The 18,188-nt window shown below is 47.2% G+C and overlaps 1 protein-coding gene across 1 annotated transcript in view; it reads left to right on the top strand.

Moving 5' to 3' along the window:
- The window catches only part of KCP (kielin cysteine rich BMP regulator), a 521,393-nt gene that overhangs the window by 367,611 nt on the left and 135,594 nt on the right, over window positions 1-18,188 (top strand). Inside the window, exon 43 of the mRNA XM_069229392.1 lies at window positions 7,979-8,061. Within this exon, the coding sequence (XP_069085493.1) occupies window positions 7,979-8,061 (83 nt within the window). The remainder of the gene's footprint in view (window positions 1-7,978; window positions 8,062-18,188) is intronic.

Here is an 18,188-nt window from a genome sequence, read left to right on the forward strand (position 1 = left end):
CCTTTCATGCCCCATTTGGTTCGTGCGTACCCCCACTCAGAGCCTTCACCTGCTTGTTTATTCCCTAGAAGGGTGGCCAAGCCCGCATCTGACTCACCACCCTCCCCCATCTACTGCCAACCAGCACAAACCCATTTGGCGTTTTGCTGCCCCACCCCCCCAAAGGCCACGCTACTGCGACCCAGTACTTCTCATTTTTTGTTTGTAATCCACCAATTTTCTCCCCACAAATCTTCCACCAGCAGTCTCAGATTTGTCAGATATTATGCGTTTCCCATTGTGTACAGGTGAACACCATCGTTTCTGAACAGTGCCACCTCCTGCTCTGTAATGTTCTCGTGTTTCATTAATTTTTTTGCCCTTGCGCCCAGCAAAACCTTTACTCCTTCGAGCCCGCTCCATGGCTCCATACTTAACTGCCCCTCTCCACCCTCTACGCGGAACAAATTCTGTCCACCCAAGTATGTACCATGCCATTTTTTGCTTGAGAATCTCCAAAATCCCTCTGCACGTGTTGCAGTAACGTGAGTTCTGACAATTTCACAAGGCCATCCTCTCCCAAATGTATGATTAACAATTCCGCCACATCCCCAATTCCATAAATTAGCAGTGATGAAAGGAAGCAGGTTACCCCACCGCCTTCTGCTCTTTCCCCACCATAGCACCTCGTGCCGTCTGCTGGATAGTCCCAGGCCCCGACCATATATCTTGTTTTCTCCACGAACTTCGCTGCCCAGTGGACAAATGAATGGCCGACCAGCCATGTAACCATCTTGCTCTGTGATGGACCAAACGCATCTCCTGCAATGGAAAAATAACTGTAACCTGTGTTGTTTTTTTTTGTTGTTTTTTTTTTTTTTTTTTTTTTTTTTTAACAGAACAAACCCCCGCCCCCCCTTCTAAAACCCCCTCCAACTGTATCGCCCCACCTTTCAGGGTCTTAACTTAAAGTTCACAACACCTTGATCGCTAGCGGACTCTCGCCTTGACCTTTTGCCCAGTCCCAACCCGAATGCGCTGCGGCCGTAGCTGCCCCAAACCTAAACTAAGGTGTACCGAAAAAACCATGGCCCGGCGGCCCACACGACCCAACGCCATCCTCAACACTCGTAAGAGCTGAAAACTAGTGAGCTTGGACCTTGATCTGTGCACAAAAACCCCGGCTTCCTTGTTTGACAACCGTGAGGATTGACTGAAAGCTCCAAAAAACATCCACCCTGCCTAAGCGGAAAAATTGCTAGCTCGTATTCATCTACGCAACATACCGGCAATTCGTGTAACAAATCTAGTAACGACTCAAAAATTGGGTTCCCTGGCCGTTCTACCCCCCACCGCTCTAATTCTGCCCCAACCTTTTAACATTCTTCCCACAGATCCTTTCTTGCTGGGTCGTGATCAAAAACAATTGCCATAAAAAAGGTCCACCTGCCAGTTTACCCCCAAATAGTGGCCGCTGATACCCTCTCTGAAACATGCACCGTACAAGAACTCAAAACTCCTGATGCTCTAACTGTTTGTCACTCTGCCCCCAAACTTTCCTGTAACCGCTCAAAAACTGAAAAAACCCCAACCAGGCCAGCCGGTAACTTCGCCGATTGGAGTCCGCTAAAAACATCACCACCCACCCGTGATCATCATACCCCCATTCCCAATTGTCTGCCGGGACCGCTGTCTTGGTCCGCTCCGTTCCTGACCCCAGGTTGCTGAAACGCTGCCCCTGTGAAAGGGACAGGGAAACCGCAATCTCGTTGACAACTCCTGGTATATGGACAGCTTTAAAGATCACAATTTCCGAGAGAAGCCCTGCAACATGAATCGGCGCAACCAGCGCAAAAAACCTTCACATCCCTCGCTTCCTGTCTGTTCCTCAATCCACGACAGCCATGTTGTTGGTTCTGAAGAAAACTGCCCTATATGCTAACTCGCGCCCCCATACTGCCATGGCCACCAGCAAGGAAAATAATTTCCAGAAAAGCAATGCTCCTCCTAAGTTGTCACCAAAATGCTGGCCTCGCCTCCGAGCACCATCTGCCATCCCCGAAAATCTCTAAAACCATGCGCTCCTGCCGCATCTGAAAATATCTGCACCTGCCATGCTGTCTCTTCTTCCCAGAACCACCTGGGTACCCCAATTAATTGTTTCAGAAATATTTCCCACCTTAACATCTTCCGAGTCCCCTTGACCCTCTTATTCTTTGGTGTGGCAAAACTGCGCCTGACATGCACGACCCTAATCACCTGCAAAAACATCCTCCCCCCTTTAACTGTCCTACAAGCAAGGTTAAGGTACCCCAACCGCTTCTGGGCTGTCTCGAATCGATTTTCCGTGCTTCCTATCACCGTGTCCAAGAAAAACAGCATCTCCGTTACTGTCTGTGCCGGTAATCTGTCCGTCATTATACTGGAGTCTTAAATCCCTACCCAGAAAGGTAAGAAACTATGAGGGGCCTTTGGTCTTTCTGGGTGCCAACGGCACTCCCATCTGCTGTGCCATATCCTGAAAACCTTCCAGAGCCGTCCGGCACTCCCCGCGAACCCTTCCTTCCTACAAAAGAAGTCATCCAAATAATGGGTCACCGCATAATGCCCACTACTCTTGACAAAGACCCACTGCATGAAGGTGCTAAAAGCTTCGAACAACGCGCATTAAATCGCGCGACCCCTGGGCAGGACCCTGTCCACATAGATTGCCCCTTCAAGCTGCATTCCCCAGTAATTCAAAAATCCCTTGTGTGTATCGGCAATAACCTGAAAGCTGATTGTATATTGCATTTTCCCAGTTCTGCCCCATGGCCGCACGCCCTGACCAATTTTACGGCATCATCCACATATGCATACACCAGTCTGGTGTCTTCTGCTGCCATGAAATCGTTAACAGATGTGCCCTCCGGCCATGAGAGGTGATGTATCAACCTGATTTCACCCGGGGCCTTCTTCGGCACGACTCCCAGCGGGGATATCATCAAAATCTGACTTGGCCGCCCATAAAAAATGGGCCCGCAATTCTGCCCAATGCCCGTTCCTTGTCCAGCTTTTCCTTACCACCTGTGGTAATTCCCTTGCAGACCGCACTTTGTCTGCCCAGTGTCTCACCCGTGAGCCGTGGTCACTGACCCTCAAACCTTCTTGAATCCCTTCTGCTAACTCAAAGCAGCTGCCCTATCCGTGTATATACGCAGCCCTGGTAAGATAAAGACTAACCTAATTGGCGTAGGCCCCCTTTTGGAGCAGATAGCGCCCTGTGTCCCTCTGCCTTTTGCCGCCCTCCATTGTACGGAGGGACTGAAGGTGAAAAACATTGAGTAACCTGAATGACGGCCCCCGCACTTGGAGCAGTCCTGTTTCCTTTTTACAAGGATGTCTGGATCAGAAACCTTTGGTGAAAATCCAGCACGCTCCTGTCGTGTTAAATGTTGTTCTTTGTCTCCCCCCCCCCCCCGGGGCTGGACGTGCCTGAAAAGGCTTATATACCACCGGTAACCCACTGGCCGTATGTGTCGCTACTGCGGATTGTGATGATGTCATCCCCTGCATCCATAATTCTGGGTCTACATCCCCCCCATGGCTTAATGATGTCCATGTATTTAAATAGCGCTATAGCCTATGTCAGGGTATTTCTCACAATAAATGCTTGCAAAATTAAAAACGCTGACGTCCATATTAATTGGCACCCTCGGCCTACGGGCCAACTCCTACTCTTCTTCCTTAGACCCTCCTTTGGCTTGTATGTCCTTATGAAAGAGTTTAAAAACGTCTACATAATCAGGTCTCCATATTCTTGCCTTCGCTTTTTCCGCTACGTGTGAGCACAATGGCATAGCCAGACCCATATAGGGTAGCCTCTTCTTGTGTCCTCCCCCTTCCTACTCTCCTGTGCCTGACTTCTCTCCTGCTATCTTGTCCCCGCCCTCGCCCTCAGTTGTAGCTCTGGCTCGCAGCAGTGTGTCAACTGTCGAAACTTCCCCCACCCCAACGGACTTGTAAGTTGAAATGACATCCCCTTTTCACCGTCCCCCAAACCTACCACCATTGCCCTTTACCTCTTCCACGTGTGGTCGAAAGCCGCGAAAACTTTCCGGGCCCCTCGGCCCCGTGCTTGGTCCTGCCTTCTTTCCTGTGGACCCATGCTGTTGTCCCGCTCCTAAAAATAGAAACAGAGAGAGGGGTTGCGCCGCTCCTGCGTCCTCTTCCCCTCCCCCTTATGCTGTGTACCTCTGTTTCCCAGATCTCCCCCTTTTCCCATTCTTCCAGAAACCTAGTCATAGTCCAGTTCTAGCACTTCCTATTCGCACACATCCGTTTGTCAAACACTCCCACTCATCCTCATGCATTTATTAGACATGTCATCTTGCCCCACATGGCGTCCGCCATTCTGTGTTGTCCCCGATCCTGCGAAGTAGAGAAGGCCGCCGAAGACCCCTCTAGCGCTTCTGACCAACGTGCCGGGGCCGTATTGCGCCCCGTTGGTATCGCCTTCTTTCTACCAACCTCTTGCGTTGGCATTGACCTTCCGCGCGCCACATGGCCGTATGCGCCACTGGCTCCCATCTTGCTACCTAAAACACTATCCTCCCCGACTTCCTGTCCCCTTCCGCTCGGGACCCGTACCCATCTGCCCCTTCCTCTGTCTTGGGGCATGGTTCCTACGTTGCCTGTACTGTCTGCTGGCCTCTCCGGCTGCCGGCCGCATGGCACGGACATGTCCGGGGCGGGGGTCCCTCCTACACTTGCCTGCCTGTGCCCCCTTGCTGCGGCCCACAGAGGGAGTGTTGATAAGGGATACGTGGCCTTTGCGTAACTTGCCGCCTCCCAGGGTCTTGACGTGGGGCCTGGACAAAGGGGGGGGGCCTGTGAGCGCGTTAATTTTTCCCTGCGCAATAGCCTCCCTGTATAAAATTGTATCTATTACTTTTCATAATATATATATATATATATATATATATATATATATTTTTTTTTTTTTTTTTTTTTATTTATTTATTTATTTATTTATTTATTTATTTATTTTTTTGGGGGGGGGGGGGCGCCTGTATTGGCCCTAACTCGCTTAATTGGGCCCTGAAAGCCTGTGGCGAGGGCCCCACGCCTTAATGTGTGATCTCCCCCCACCTATTAATTATAGTTAACCAGCCTGTGCCTGAAAACATAATGCTCTAATTTAAACTTACCCTTGTCTACTTACTGATAATTTTTTTTTTTTTTTTTTTGAGAGCCCCCACGCGGTCGGAGCCAGGCAATCTGGACCGCCGCTGAATGAATTGAAAATGTTGGGCCCCCCGGAAAAAAGGGGGAGGGGGCCTGCTGTCGGGGCCCCCAGGGGGCCGCAGTGGCTCAAAACAGCCACTTGCTACTGCGGTGGTGGAGCTGCGAATGCAGGCCTGCTGGCCAGCAAACGCATGTCTTGTTCCTGAAATGGGGGGGGGGGTCGGCGCTCGAAAGGAGCGCATGGCCACCCCCAGTAATTGTGAAAGGGGGCCGCGCGGGCTGCAAGCGTGCCCCGGCCCCCTAGTATTAAAACTAAAGGACCAAAACTCCCATATACCGCTTCCCTGCCCTAAACCCCAGCCTACCTGCACCACAAACTCCCACTATGAAGGATCCCCAGGGACCGGCCACTCCAAATTAAAACGCGCGATGTAAGCGCGGAAAAGAGGCCGGTCCCTCCACCCCCAACCCCTTTTATTTCCTCCCCCTAGACCCGCCCCCACTTACCTTTCCCAATCCCTGTCCCTCGCCGTCACTTCCTTTCCCGAATTGACCCGCGGGAAGACTAGAGCGTTGCTCTTGCTTCCCGCGGGCCCCTCCATTGGGCGCTATTCAAATGGCTTCACATCCCAAAGTTAAATCACTTCCGACGTCGTCGACAGATTAAATAAATACCTCCTTTTTCTCCCAAATGCGGCAGCTAAGACAACAGCAATGTATAAATCATCAAACACTTCCATCCAGCTCTACCGAACTCAGGGCGGGCGCTTTACTCCGCGAGGCAAAAAGATGGACTCTTGTAAATATGCAAAAGAACAAAACGGAGCACTCTCGGGGTTAATTCTTCACTTATTTCAGCAGACGCGTTCGGCAATCCATGCCTTTATCAATACTAATGTTTGAACGGAGTTGGCACTATTATGTCCATTTTATACACTAACATAAGCTGCTCACTTTGGAGGGAATAATGTGGCAAATGAAAACGGTCTGCGCAGCCCCTTGCGTAGAATAATATAATTACATGCCTTGCGATCTCTGTCACATACATGCACACAATCCTAGCTGTATTTCTTAATTGTGTCTTACATTGAGGGGAAATGCATTGCACTGGCTTGTAGGGAGGCAGAGTGTGTTTCAGTTTTTGTGAGAAATATATCCTATTTACTGCTTACCATGTTTGTGAATCTAGTTTAGGGCGCTGGATATGAAAGTCTGGCGTCCAAAGAATTTCCTTTATGATATCCGGAGCTATGGGAAGTAGGATTAAACATAATTTTTCTGAAAAGCAGTGTTTTTGTAGTATGTCATGCTAAAGAAAGACTATTTAATATCCCAAAAATATAACCCAGCCAGTTTTTAATAAAGCTGTTTAACCAAAGGTATCATTACGTATTTTTGATGATTTAATGACTACAAGAAAATCCATCGTATTTATCATGCATGGTTAATTGTGTGGTGAACAATAGACTTAGGGGGTCATCATGACCCCGGTGACCGGTGATAATGTGGCGGTAGTACTGCCAATAGGCTGGCGGTACATACCGCTACATTATGAAATTGATGCTAATTTACCATTCCTACCGGCATGGCGGTAGCAGCCGCCGGGCTGGAGATAACAATCTCCAGCCGGGAGCCGCTATTGTACCACCGGTGGCATTTTGAGCCTGCCTACCGCCATGGTTTTCGTGGCATTCGCAACGGCACAAAAACTTCATGGTGGTAGACCTTACCAGTGACAGGGAAAGGAGGCTCACCTATCCCCCCAAACACTCCCCAGATGCCCCCCCTCCATCCACGCTCCCCCCTTCAGATCCCTCACCCCCATACACGCACACACTCAGAGACACGCACCATGCATGCACACACTCACTCACACTGGCATACACGCATTCATTCACGCATGCATTCATTCCTTCTCTCACACATCCGTACACACATTCACACTGACATGCAGACACGCATTCACAATTCCATTTGTGCACGCATTCTCACACATGCATACACCCACGCAAACAACACTACACGCACAGTTGAATACACACTCACACATTCATACACACAGCCCCCCCACACACAACACCCTCCAGCCCCCCCCCTGTCAGAAGCCCAACTTACCTGCATCCAGGGGGTCTTCCGGCAGGGAACGGGACGGGGCGCTGCCACTGCCAGGCCGTATCATGTGTCATGATAAGGCTGGCGGAGGTCTACTGGCGTGGCGGTGCTGGTGGTAGCAGTGCCACCTTACCACCATCAACCAGTATGGCCACAACTGGATTTTCGCCCTTCTTGTGGCAGAAGTCCGGCTGTGGTCATAATCTGGCGGATGGATGGAAGCCGCGGCGAAGGTCCTTTGGCGGCTGTCATCGCGGCAGTAGGCGGCTTATACCGCCAATGTCATAATGAGGGCCTTAGTGTAATGTTGTGATGTGCAATGCACAATAAAGATCTTCCTGATTATCTATATACTACACAGCCATGCCATTGCTCAAAGGATTTGACTGTCAAATCCAACTGTCAAACATCAGATCACAGGTAGAATCTGTGAATATGCACTCTCACTGATATATACCCAGGTTTGTTTGATTTAATGATTCCAAGCAAAAGTCCTGAATTTGCTCCAAGAATAAGCATCAAACCAGAGCAAGGTTTTTTTCTGAAAGCTCTTCACTCCTTGTGTGTGTTTGGCACCCATTTCGGTATTGTGTGCTTTATTGGGAGATGGATTTTACAAAATGTATGCCTTTTCTAATTTTGTCCCATTGCTTCCTGGCAGTTTGCCTTTTCCAAGGAAAGGAATATGCTGAAGGATCCCATGTGTACCTTGCGCCTGATGCTTGTGAGAAATGCTCTTGTCTGGTAAGTGCTCAGTGTCTTACTCTGGGAAACTTGTTGGATCGTTGTGCTTGCACAGTCAGTGCCCCATCTTCACACCCTCTAAAGATTTGTGCAGCTACAGTGTTCAGTGTAGAAACAAACAATAACTTCTGTAATTCTGTTACAAAATGATAAAGTCACCACTTTAACTATTTGTAGTTTACAAATTTCATAAATTATTTATCTAGACAAAAGGAAATTACTCTGTCATTACCAGTACTCTTTCGATACTTCTAATGGCTCCCACATTGTCTGCATTCAGCCACGATGCCTTAGCCATCTAGCTTAATAGCACTCCAACATGTTACAACCTCTCCCGATCAGCATTCTTACATTATTCTCTCCATTTCCTCACCCAAAATGAAAACACATAGACATCCATTCTTGCTAGATGCCAGCATTCCTACTGCTAACCTGGCAATGACTGTATCTAAGGTGGGGCACTGTTTTCAGTCCTTGTTACTGTAACAGCTTCACACGTCTCTTTTAACAATGATTTTGCTGCATAGAAATTTCAAATATAGGTATGGATTTATGTGCAACGCATACACCTGCCATCTAGTGGCTAAATTCATAACATTTTAAAATTGCTTTTATAATCAACATATGACCTTCAACAGAGGAAGATCTTATAATGAAATCTTGAAGACCTCAAAAGTAGCTTCAAATTCAAATAATTCTTTAAAATTAGAATTTCCATATGGCATTGGTCCTCGTTGCACCTGCAGGGATCTTCCAGCCATTGGCCTCAGTTGCAAATGTTAATTTTCATATTTAGGAAAGTAATTGCCAGTACCAAATCCACAGTTGTATTTAGGAAGAACCACTGCATTACTCATCCAAATCAGAAAAGTTTAAATTTAGTGGAGTGACTCCTAAAATCTTCCTCCTAGGATTGTTACATTATCCTATAAAAGCATTTACTCATGTGTGAGAGAAGTTGAATACTGCAACTGAAAATATTTTGCTATTCACTCTTTTCTGCTAATTCTGGGTTTGCCTATTGTAGGAACTGGATTATTACATGGTGTGGCTATGAGACCTCATAATGTAATAATGTCACAATCTCAATCAACTCCATCTCAGTTCTTTAACAAAACCCTTAGCTCAGTCCTGGGTAGCTGTGGCACAGAGCAGTCAGACTTAATTAAAGGATCAAGTATAAAGCATTCAGGAGTACCAAAACAGGTAATAAGTAAGAAACATAGCACAATAAAAAATGATACCAGTTTATCAAATTAGAGTGTACATTTTATCTTAAGTTAGATACCAAAACCACAAAAAAATATCAAGGGGAGCTGGAGTTATGACTTTTCAAAGACAAGTAAAATACTTAAACTTTCATCTATTGGATGCAATAAATCATTGGAAGCGGTTAATAGCCAACGGGCTAAAATGCCTCTTGAACTAGTCACTGCGGCTGGGGCCAGTCACAGACACGACTCAGGTCATGGGGGACAATTTACCTGTTGCAGTCAGCAGTCATAGGGTTCTACGTGTACGTTTCTCCTTAAATGCAGCCCAGCCAAGAAGTGGTCCTGATGCTGGGGAGGAATGATGCAGAGTCAACTTTGGAAATGGGTCCCACAGGCTTGGGGACACCTCAACAAGTTCCGGACTTGGTCTCCCAACAGGCAATTTGTTGTCCTCCACCGGACAAGTGTTCCAGGCAGCTGGCCTTTCAATGGGTCAGACTGCTTTAGCTTTTGGTTGCTCTTAAGCTGAACAGGTGGATAGTCACATAACCTTTGGATTAATTTATTTTGCCATGGCATAAGTGGATCTCTTTTCCACAAGATGGCACATCAGGCACAGTCATCTTTGTGGGACCCTTGGGTGCAGCAGGGTACAGTCTAGTCTTTGTGCAGCCTCTCTTTGCTGGGTCTAGGAAACAGCAAAGCAGTCCTTCTGCTGTCTTCTTTTGGTCCAGCAGTGATCTGAGGACTGTGGGTCTGGGGTACCATGTTTATGGCATCTTCTTGTTTGTAGGAGGGGAGGACTCACTAGTCAATGGGGCAATAGTTTCCACAGGGCTCACTGTTGGAAATGGGGCTTTTGGTTGGCTAGAGAATGCACCTAAGCCAGGCAAAACCCACCACTCTTGTCAGGGCAAGTAAGTTACACACCAAAGATAACCTGTGCTCACCCCCTGGTAGCTTGGCACACAGCAGTCAGGCTTGTCCCTAAAGGCAATATGTAAAGCGTTTGTGCAACACACTCACACCAGTACACAAAAATACACCACAAAAGAGACTCCACACAGGGTTATATAAAAATATGTTTTTTATTGTGTACATATCACAAGATCAAAATGACATAAAGCATAAGTACTGTGCATAATAAGCAAATTCCTGAGATAAGACTAGGCATCCTGATAATGCAGAAATCAAAATGATAGGCATTATACCATCAGGGCATAAAATGCAGCAGTTTGGTTGGGCACAAAACCTCTAAACCACCAGGAATCACTGTGAGAACATAAATCATCAAAACATCACCCTTGGCATACCTGTAACATACAGACACTGGGACCCCTGCACTTCCATCAGCAGGATTATGGTAATTTCAGAGAGCTGGGTTAGAAGGCGTGATTTTGAACTCGTCTGTGGGGCACAGATGGGCCTGTGCTCCTTTTCAGTATTTTAACTTATTTGTCCCACTGTGGCAAGATCTGGAGCAGGTGGAGCAGCCTTCATTGAGGACACTTACCCAGCACTGCCACTTATCCAGCGAGTATAAGCGCCCCAGGTATGACTCATGGGGTGCACCCACACACTGCAGGGTCCAGCGGGAAGACATTGCTTGCTATCCCACGTGAAAATATATAGAGCAGCTGTCTGCAAATGGGTGGTGCTGCTGCTTGAATCGGAAGGCATCCATGAAGGAGGATGAGGAGGCTTCAGAAGGACCTCAGAGGTCTGATCCCAGGCTCTCCATCCTCCCAAACGGGAATGGCAGCACCTGAGACAATCAAGTCACCTGCAGGGGGGCACGGGAGGTAGTACCCCAAGTCCTAACAGTACCTTCCTAGGAGCAGCCATTGTCAACTTTGGGGGTCGCTGCACCCCTAAAGGGATGGCCAGCACCAACACGAGGAAACCTTGTTTGTCCAGGCAACACGCCCTCCAGGAATACGACTTGTTGTTCCGCACATGCTCTACCTCACTTGTGCGAGTTGGAGAAAAAGGATAACGCTATACTAAGCGCCTCTCCTTCAGAATAGAGGAGTGAATGGCATCAGCATGTGCTATTACCAGGTCAGAGCCTATGCAACACTCATCCAGGGACAGAGAGTAGCTCCTTCTTCCTGACGGTGCCGGCACTTAAGGTTTTTTGGACCAAAAGAAGCATATCAAATGCACTGTGCTGAAAAGCACAGGGAGCAGTTTTGCACAACTACTGAGTATTACACCCTGGCAGTTTTGAGGAGGGCCCAGTTGGGGGTGTCGAATCTTGAAAGCTAGTCAGGCAGCACTCACCATGTGCTGCTTTTTCCAGAAAGGAGGGAAGAAGAAGAAGCGTTCACTATTCGCTCATTGAAGAAGGTAAATTGGTCCGCCTCAGAGACCCACGACAATCCTGCTAGTGCAAGACTCTTGAGGGAGCAGGGATCATCTGTTAATCCTCTGGGGAACACTAGATGTGGGGCCCGGAGGGGGAAAGCAAGTATTAGGTCAGCACAATAGGTAGGTCCTCCAAATGGTGGTTCCTCTTGGCAAAACAGCAGGCCTCTGGCAGAACAGAGTCAGGGAGCAGCTGTCAGCAGGTCAACAAGCAGAAAAGCAATACAATGAGTCCTTTAGGTCAAGTAGCAGGCAACAGGGCAACAGCAGAGGAGCAGTCCAGATGAGTCCTATGTGCAGTGCAGCAGTCCTTCTGACAGAGGCTCAGTCCCAGTTCCAAAGTGCTCTGAAAACATGGGGTCACTGTACCTGTACTTATACTAAAAAATGCCTTTGATATAAGGGGTGACTTCAAAGAAACCCTTTCAAGCGTAACACAAACCCCTTTCAACCTAGCCCTGGCTCCAGACACCAGCATGGGGGAACTCAGCCCTTTGTTTGAGGGCAGGATACAGCATATTGATATGTAAGGTGTGAACAACCTCTCCCTCTCCCAGCGTATCAGTATGCAGATGGATGCAGATGCCTCTCCTGTCACACCCATCCCTTCCTGTGTTGTGGTTGACAGGAAGGTATGCACAAAGTGGATTGGAGTCAAGCTGCAAAGCACATAGAGTTAGAAGCACAGAGAAATACCCACTTTTTAAAAGTGGCATTTCTGAAATAGTAATGTAAAATCTAATTACACCAGTAAGCAGGATTTCTCACTACCATTTCAAGCATACTTAGCATGCCAACGCTACTAAGTTCAGATCAGAAATTGCCACTTACAAATATATAAGGGAATTCCAAATGCTAATCTATGAGAGGAGAAGTAAAAAATGAAATAGGTTGTTTTTCACTACTAGGACATGCAAAACATAAGAGTACATATCCTACCTTATACATACACAGCAACCTGCCCATAGGCCTACCTAGGACCTACCTCAGGGATCACTTAGGTGTAGTAAAAGAGGGGTTTAGGCCTTGGCAAGTAGTTTGAAATGCAAGTCAATGTGGTAGTAAACCTTGTATGCATGCCCTGCAGTGGCAGGCCTGAGACAGGTTTGAAAGGCTACTTCTGTGGGAGGTGCAATCAGCACTGCAGGCTCACTAGTAACATTTAATTGTCAGACCCTTGGTATATGGTATACCACTTTACAAGGGACTTACAGGTAAATTAAATATGCCAAGCATGTGTAAGCCATTCATAGAAAAAGAGAAAACCCTGTATGGCCCGTCCACAATTTATATGTTGACTTAATTCCCTCAATTCTCATATAACCAAGCGGGGCTCAGTGGTTTTCAGAAAATATGCAATTATATTGTACTGCACATTTTTGTCAAATATTACAAAACAACTCATGTTCAATAAAAAATCCGTATTCCTTCGATCAACTAACAACATACCATCCTCTCCTGCCACATTGTACTTATGCTACTACATCCCAGACTCATACCCATCAATCGTTCCTTCACTACATCATTCATTCAATACCAGTCAACCAGCGTACTAAAACACAGCCCCTCAACCAATTGGTGATATGAAACACTCCCAATTTTTTTAATAAACAGAAATCATGCTGTTAAACCAAAGGTTTAGCTCTCATTTTTCAATTAATCTTCCCAGTAATCACACCATTTAATTCTTAAAATACTGTGTGACTCATTTCCAACATGAATCTTGTAGCTGATTCATTACATATATATGAATATTATCTATGTCCATTAGTATGTGGTTGTTGTCCTCCAGTATGTTTGTTAACCAACTGTGGTTAATATAGACAGTAGATAGCATTGACAGATCAGTTAAGTATCAGTTTGCTCATCGTCTGAGGTCAGTGACAAAAGATAGTCGTGAAGGGGCAGCCAGATGTCCTGCGGCCCGAAAGCAATGGGCTGCAGGATAGCAGAGAGCTCACCAGTAGCATTGCACAAAGTCATGCCTTATAGCCAGGCAGGGCTAGTCAGAAGATGGGGGACACCCCAGTAAAGTGTGATTCAGTGCTTGGCCAGGAGTAAAGCGATAGCTGTAAATCGAAGGTGACCAGAGATCAAGAGTTTGACGTATCCCAAAAGGGCCTTTATGGGGTCTGGGTCTGAAATGTGGCCAAGTGTTATAGACATTTTAGAGAAGATTTCCCCAGTACAGTACAATGACCTGACAATTCCACGTTAGATGTGCAAAATCAGCGGTCAAGTTTGGCAAGTGCTTTATGTGTGGTATCAGCACGGTGCAGGACCCTAAATGTAGTAGTTTGTGCTTGTGACTGTTGGAAATTAGTTTTGTCTGTGCACAGCAGTAATAACAAGGGGCATATATAAGAGCCCCTAATGCCTTACACCACATTAGTGTATTTTTTTTACCCTAATGTGGCCCAACGAGGCCAAAATCCCTGCCCCATATTTACAAAGTGGTACAATGCATGTATTGCGCCACTTTGTAACTTTTTGCGCTACATATGTGCAAAGAGGGCATTCCCCCGTTGGGCGGGTGTGTGTGAAAAAATGGTGCAAAGAAATCTAAGAGATTTCTTTGCGTCTTTTTTTTTGCACTTTTAAAGCCTGCTCAGAGCAGGCGTTAAAAGGAGGCACGCCATTGATTACAGTGGACCTCAATGGGCTTTGCAGGATTAGTGTCAACATTTTTTACTCTAATCCTGCAAAGCTCCGGACTAGCAGAAAATATTATAATGCTAGTCCCCTAACTACCGCCATGGTGTCCCGTATTTTAAATACTGTACACACATGGTGGCATTAGGTGGGTGCTAAGGGGCGCAAGAAAATTGGAGCTGCATTGTGTGCAGAGCCACTTTTCTTAAATATGCCCCCAAGTTTTATCAGGAATAGCATATCCCAGTTGCTGCTCCCACGCCATTCTGGATTTTTCCTTTTCCCGTCTAGTGCGTCGCAGTGATAAGGAAGCATGTTATTAACAAGATATCAGTATACTGTTGTCCGGGGTAGCGATGACCATAGACAGAGGAGGGAAATCAGGATATTCTTCAGGGTATGAGGGAAGGATGGTGCGCAGAGTGCTGTGTAGGTGGTGAAGTATGAATCTAGTCATATGTGTTGGGTTTGCACCTGAAGTGATTTTTGTGGTGTGTTTCAATCTACCGTTGAGGAATAGGTTGCCCATTGGGTGTAATTGGAGGGTAACAAGTGTCTGTTGTACCAAACATTCCTGTGCTAGCTGTAACCAAGGGTTTTTGTGAAGGGGTATGTTCAGAGAGTACAGGGGTGGGTTGCCCAGGTACTGTCGGAGTTGAAACCAGGCACAACATGTTGTGGAGAGAGTTTGTATATCCATGGGGTCTAGAAGGAGTTCTTTAGCTAGTAGGGAAGGAAGTGGCAAATCAGGTGCCTGAGCTCTCTCCATAGTGAGGTATGGCACTTTGGCATCCAGGTGGTACCAGTGATAGGCGAAGAGTGATTGGGCCACTAAATAATAGAGGCGCATATCTGGGACCCCAAAGCCACCATGTTCATAAGGCATCGTCAGAGCCTGACATGTTATACGTGCTCTACGCCTCGTCCAGGTGAGGTGTGTCAAGAGACTTTGAGTGTTGTAAAAGCTGTTAGTCAATGCAATAGGAATGTTTATGAATAACAACTGATAACTGGAAAACTGGGCAAAACTACCATCTTAATGATTACAATGCACCCCGCTACAGACAGGGGCAGTTTGATCCATCGCTCCACTTGTGTGGTGAGCTTTTAAAACGCAGGGCCATAGTTCAGGCCTATGACTTTAAGCTTGTCCCTGTGTAGGACGATTACCAGGTACTTAGGGGAATCAGTGCACCACTTCAATGGGAAATCCAACTCACAAGTAGTGGTAGTCCTGATTTGCCCCAGTTGATCAATAAGCCCAGAAAATGACCCAAACCTAATGACCTCATGAATTAGGGAAGGTAGATTAGTTGTCTGTTCACATACAAATAACAAAATCTTGTCCACATATAGAGAAGCCAGTAGTGGACCCCTCTGGAATTGGAGTCCCCTGCCTAGATGGCACTCCTGAAGATAATGTATAAGTGGGTCCATGGCAATAATAAAAAGCAGAGGGGGAAGGGGACCGCCCTGCCATATGCCCCTATTGATTGGGAAAGGAGGCGAGACACCTCTATTTACCCTTAGACATGCCTTGGGTTCCTTGTAAAGCAGCATAATGAGATCTCAGAAGCTTTTAGGAATTCCTAATTTAGTCAATGTTGCCCGCAGGAATGGCCATTCCAGGGAATTTAAGACTTTCTCTGTGTCTAATAATGCAACTGCTGTGGGAAGAGTTGAGGATATCTGGTTTATGACTGCGAAGATGGTGGACAGATTTATCAAGGTAGAACGAAGTGATACAAAGCCCGATTGCATGAGGAAGATTGTACTTTCCATGAGCAGTAAAAGATGCATCGCTATGACTTTAGCAAGTATCTTGTTATCATGATTCAAAAGAGAAAGTGGTCTGTTTGAGGTGCAGAGCTAAGCAGGCTTACCAGATTTCAGCAGCAGAGTGATAACAGCTTTGTGTAATGTGGGAGGTAGTGTGCCTGCCTTAAGGGATTCTGCATATACTTTCAAGAGGTGAGGGGCACGGATATGTTTATAGGCTTTGTAAAAATTCCCAGTGACCCATCGAGTCCAGGGGTTTTAGTACCACTCAGGGCATCAATGGCCTGTTTGACTTTGTCACAAGTGATCCTGTTAGTTAGGAATTGCTGCTGCCCAGGATTGAGCCATACCTTTGCGATTTCTACCAGGTACTCTGCCAGTGTGGACTCATCCCTATTATAGCGCATGGTGTATAGTCTTTGATAGAAATCAGTAAACATCTATATGTGGTGTTAATGGAGACAGTGGTGCCGTCATCTATCAAAAGACCTGTGATATATGTGCCGTGATAATTTGGTTGAAGAAGTAGGGTACGTCCATAGCATTGCATTCTAGTGTATTTTCCTAGGTAAACTACCTTCCTTTCTGCCAACGCTTGAAATTCCTGCAAGAGCTGAGACCGGCCGGATAACTGGTGAGCTTTAAATCCCAGCCATCTCAGCAAGATCCACGCTCCATAGCTCATTTTTTACCCGGGCCAGGTCATTACGAATACTGCAAAGAACTCCTGCATGTTTGGCTATGCACACGTCCCTTATATAGGCTTTGAAGGCTTCCCATAATGTGGAATGTTTGTCCACCAACCCAGCACTGAGGTAAAAATATCCCTTCAGGGATTCTCAGTCCCCCATACGGAAGGCATTGTCCAGCAGGGCATTCTCGGGGAACCGCCAGTCTCCAACTGGCCTGCCAACAACTAGAGAATGATCCAACAGAGTGCAAGATTTATGGGTGACCATCCAGAGCCACAACAGGGCCCGTGTGACATATACCAGTGGTCAGTCCGGATCCATATATTATGTGGGGCCGAGAAGAAGATGAAGTCTAATGTGTGAGGATTACAGGATCGCCATGCGTCTAATAATTGGAAAGTGTCAAAAAGTTCAGTAAGTGCTTGGAAGGATCTGAGTTTGGCGACTCTAATAGAGCCTGTTGTGTCCAGGGAAGGGTCACATGTGTTGTTGAAATCTCCACCCATGAGTTCAAAATATGCCTGAAAGTGGCCTGTAAGTAACAATAGGTTAGGATAGAGTTCTGGGGAATCAGTGCTAGGTGCATAAACATTGATTAGCAGGACAGACCTGTCAGCCAGGGTACCCTCTACCAGGAGTTACTTACCCTGTCTGTTGGGGATACAGTCATGGCATATGAAAGGAATACTTTTATGAATCAAGATACAGACCCCACAGGAATAGGAGCTGTAGTGGGTGAAAAAACGATTTGATCCCTATGTAGTGGCGTATGTGCTGTTTTGGCGCGGGGAAAATGAGTCTGTTGGAGAAATGAGAATTTAATTCTATGTTTTTTCAAATATGAGAGGGAATGTTTACCCTTTCTAGAATTGTTTAAGTCTCGAATGTTCCATGATATGCACGGAAGACTAAGGGGGTGATTCTGATATTCGCCGCCCGCCAAGCGGGAACCGCCAGAAGACCGTACCGCGGTCGAAAGACCGCGGCGGTCATTCTGGGTTTCCCACTGGGCTGGCGGGCGACCACCAAAAGGCCGCCCGCCAGCCCAGTGGGAAACAGCCTTCCCACGAGGACGCCGGCTCAGAATTGAGCCGGCAGAGTGGGAAGGTGCGACGGGTGCAGTGGCACCCGTCGCGTATTTCAGTGTCTGCATAGCAGACACTGAAATACTTTGTGGGGCCCTCTTACGGGGGCCCCTGCAGTGCCCATGCCATTGGCATGGGCACTGCAGGGGCCCCCAGGGGCCCCGCGGCACCCCCTACCACCATCCTGTTCCTGGCGGGAGACCCGCCAGGAACAGGATGGCGGTAGGGGGTGTCAGAATCCCCATGGCGCCGGAGCGCGCTCCGCCGCCATGGAGGATTCTCAAGGGCAGCGGAAAGTCGGCGGTACACCGCCGACTTTCCGTTTCTGGCCGCGGCTG

This window comes from Pleurodeles waltl, chromosome 4_1 (assembly GCF_031143425.1).
Source record: "Pleurodeles waltl isolate 20211129_DDA chromosome 4_1, aPleWal1.hap1.20221129, whole genome shotgun sequence".
Classification (NCBI taxonomy): Eukaryota; Metazoa; Chordata; class Amphibia; order Caudata; family Salamandridae; genus Pleurodeles; species Pleurodeles waltl.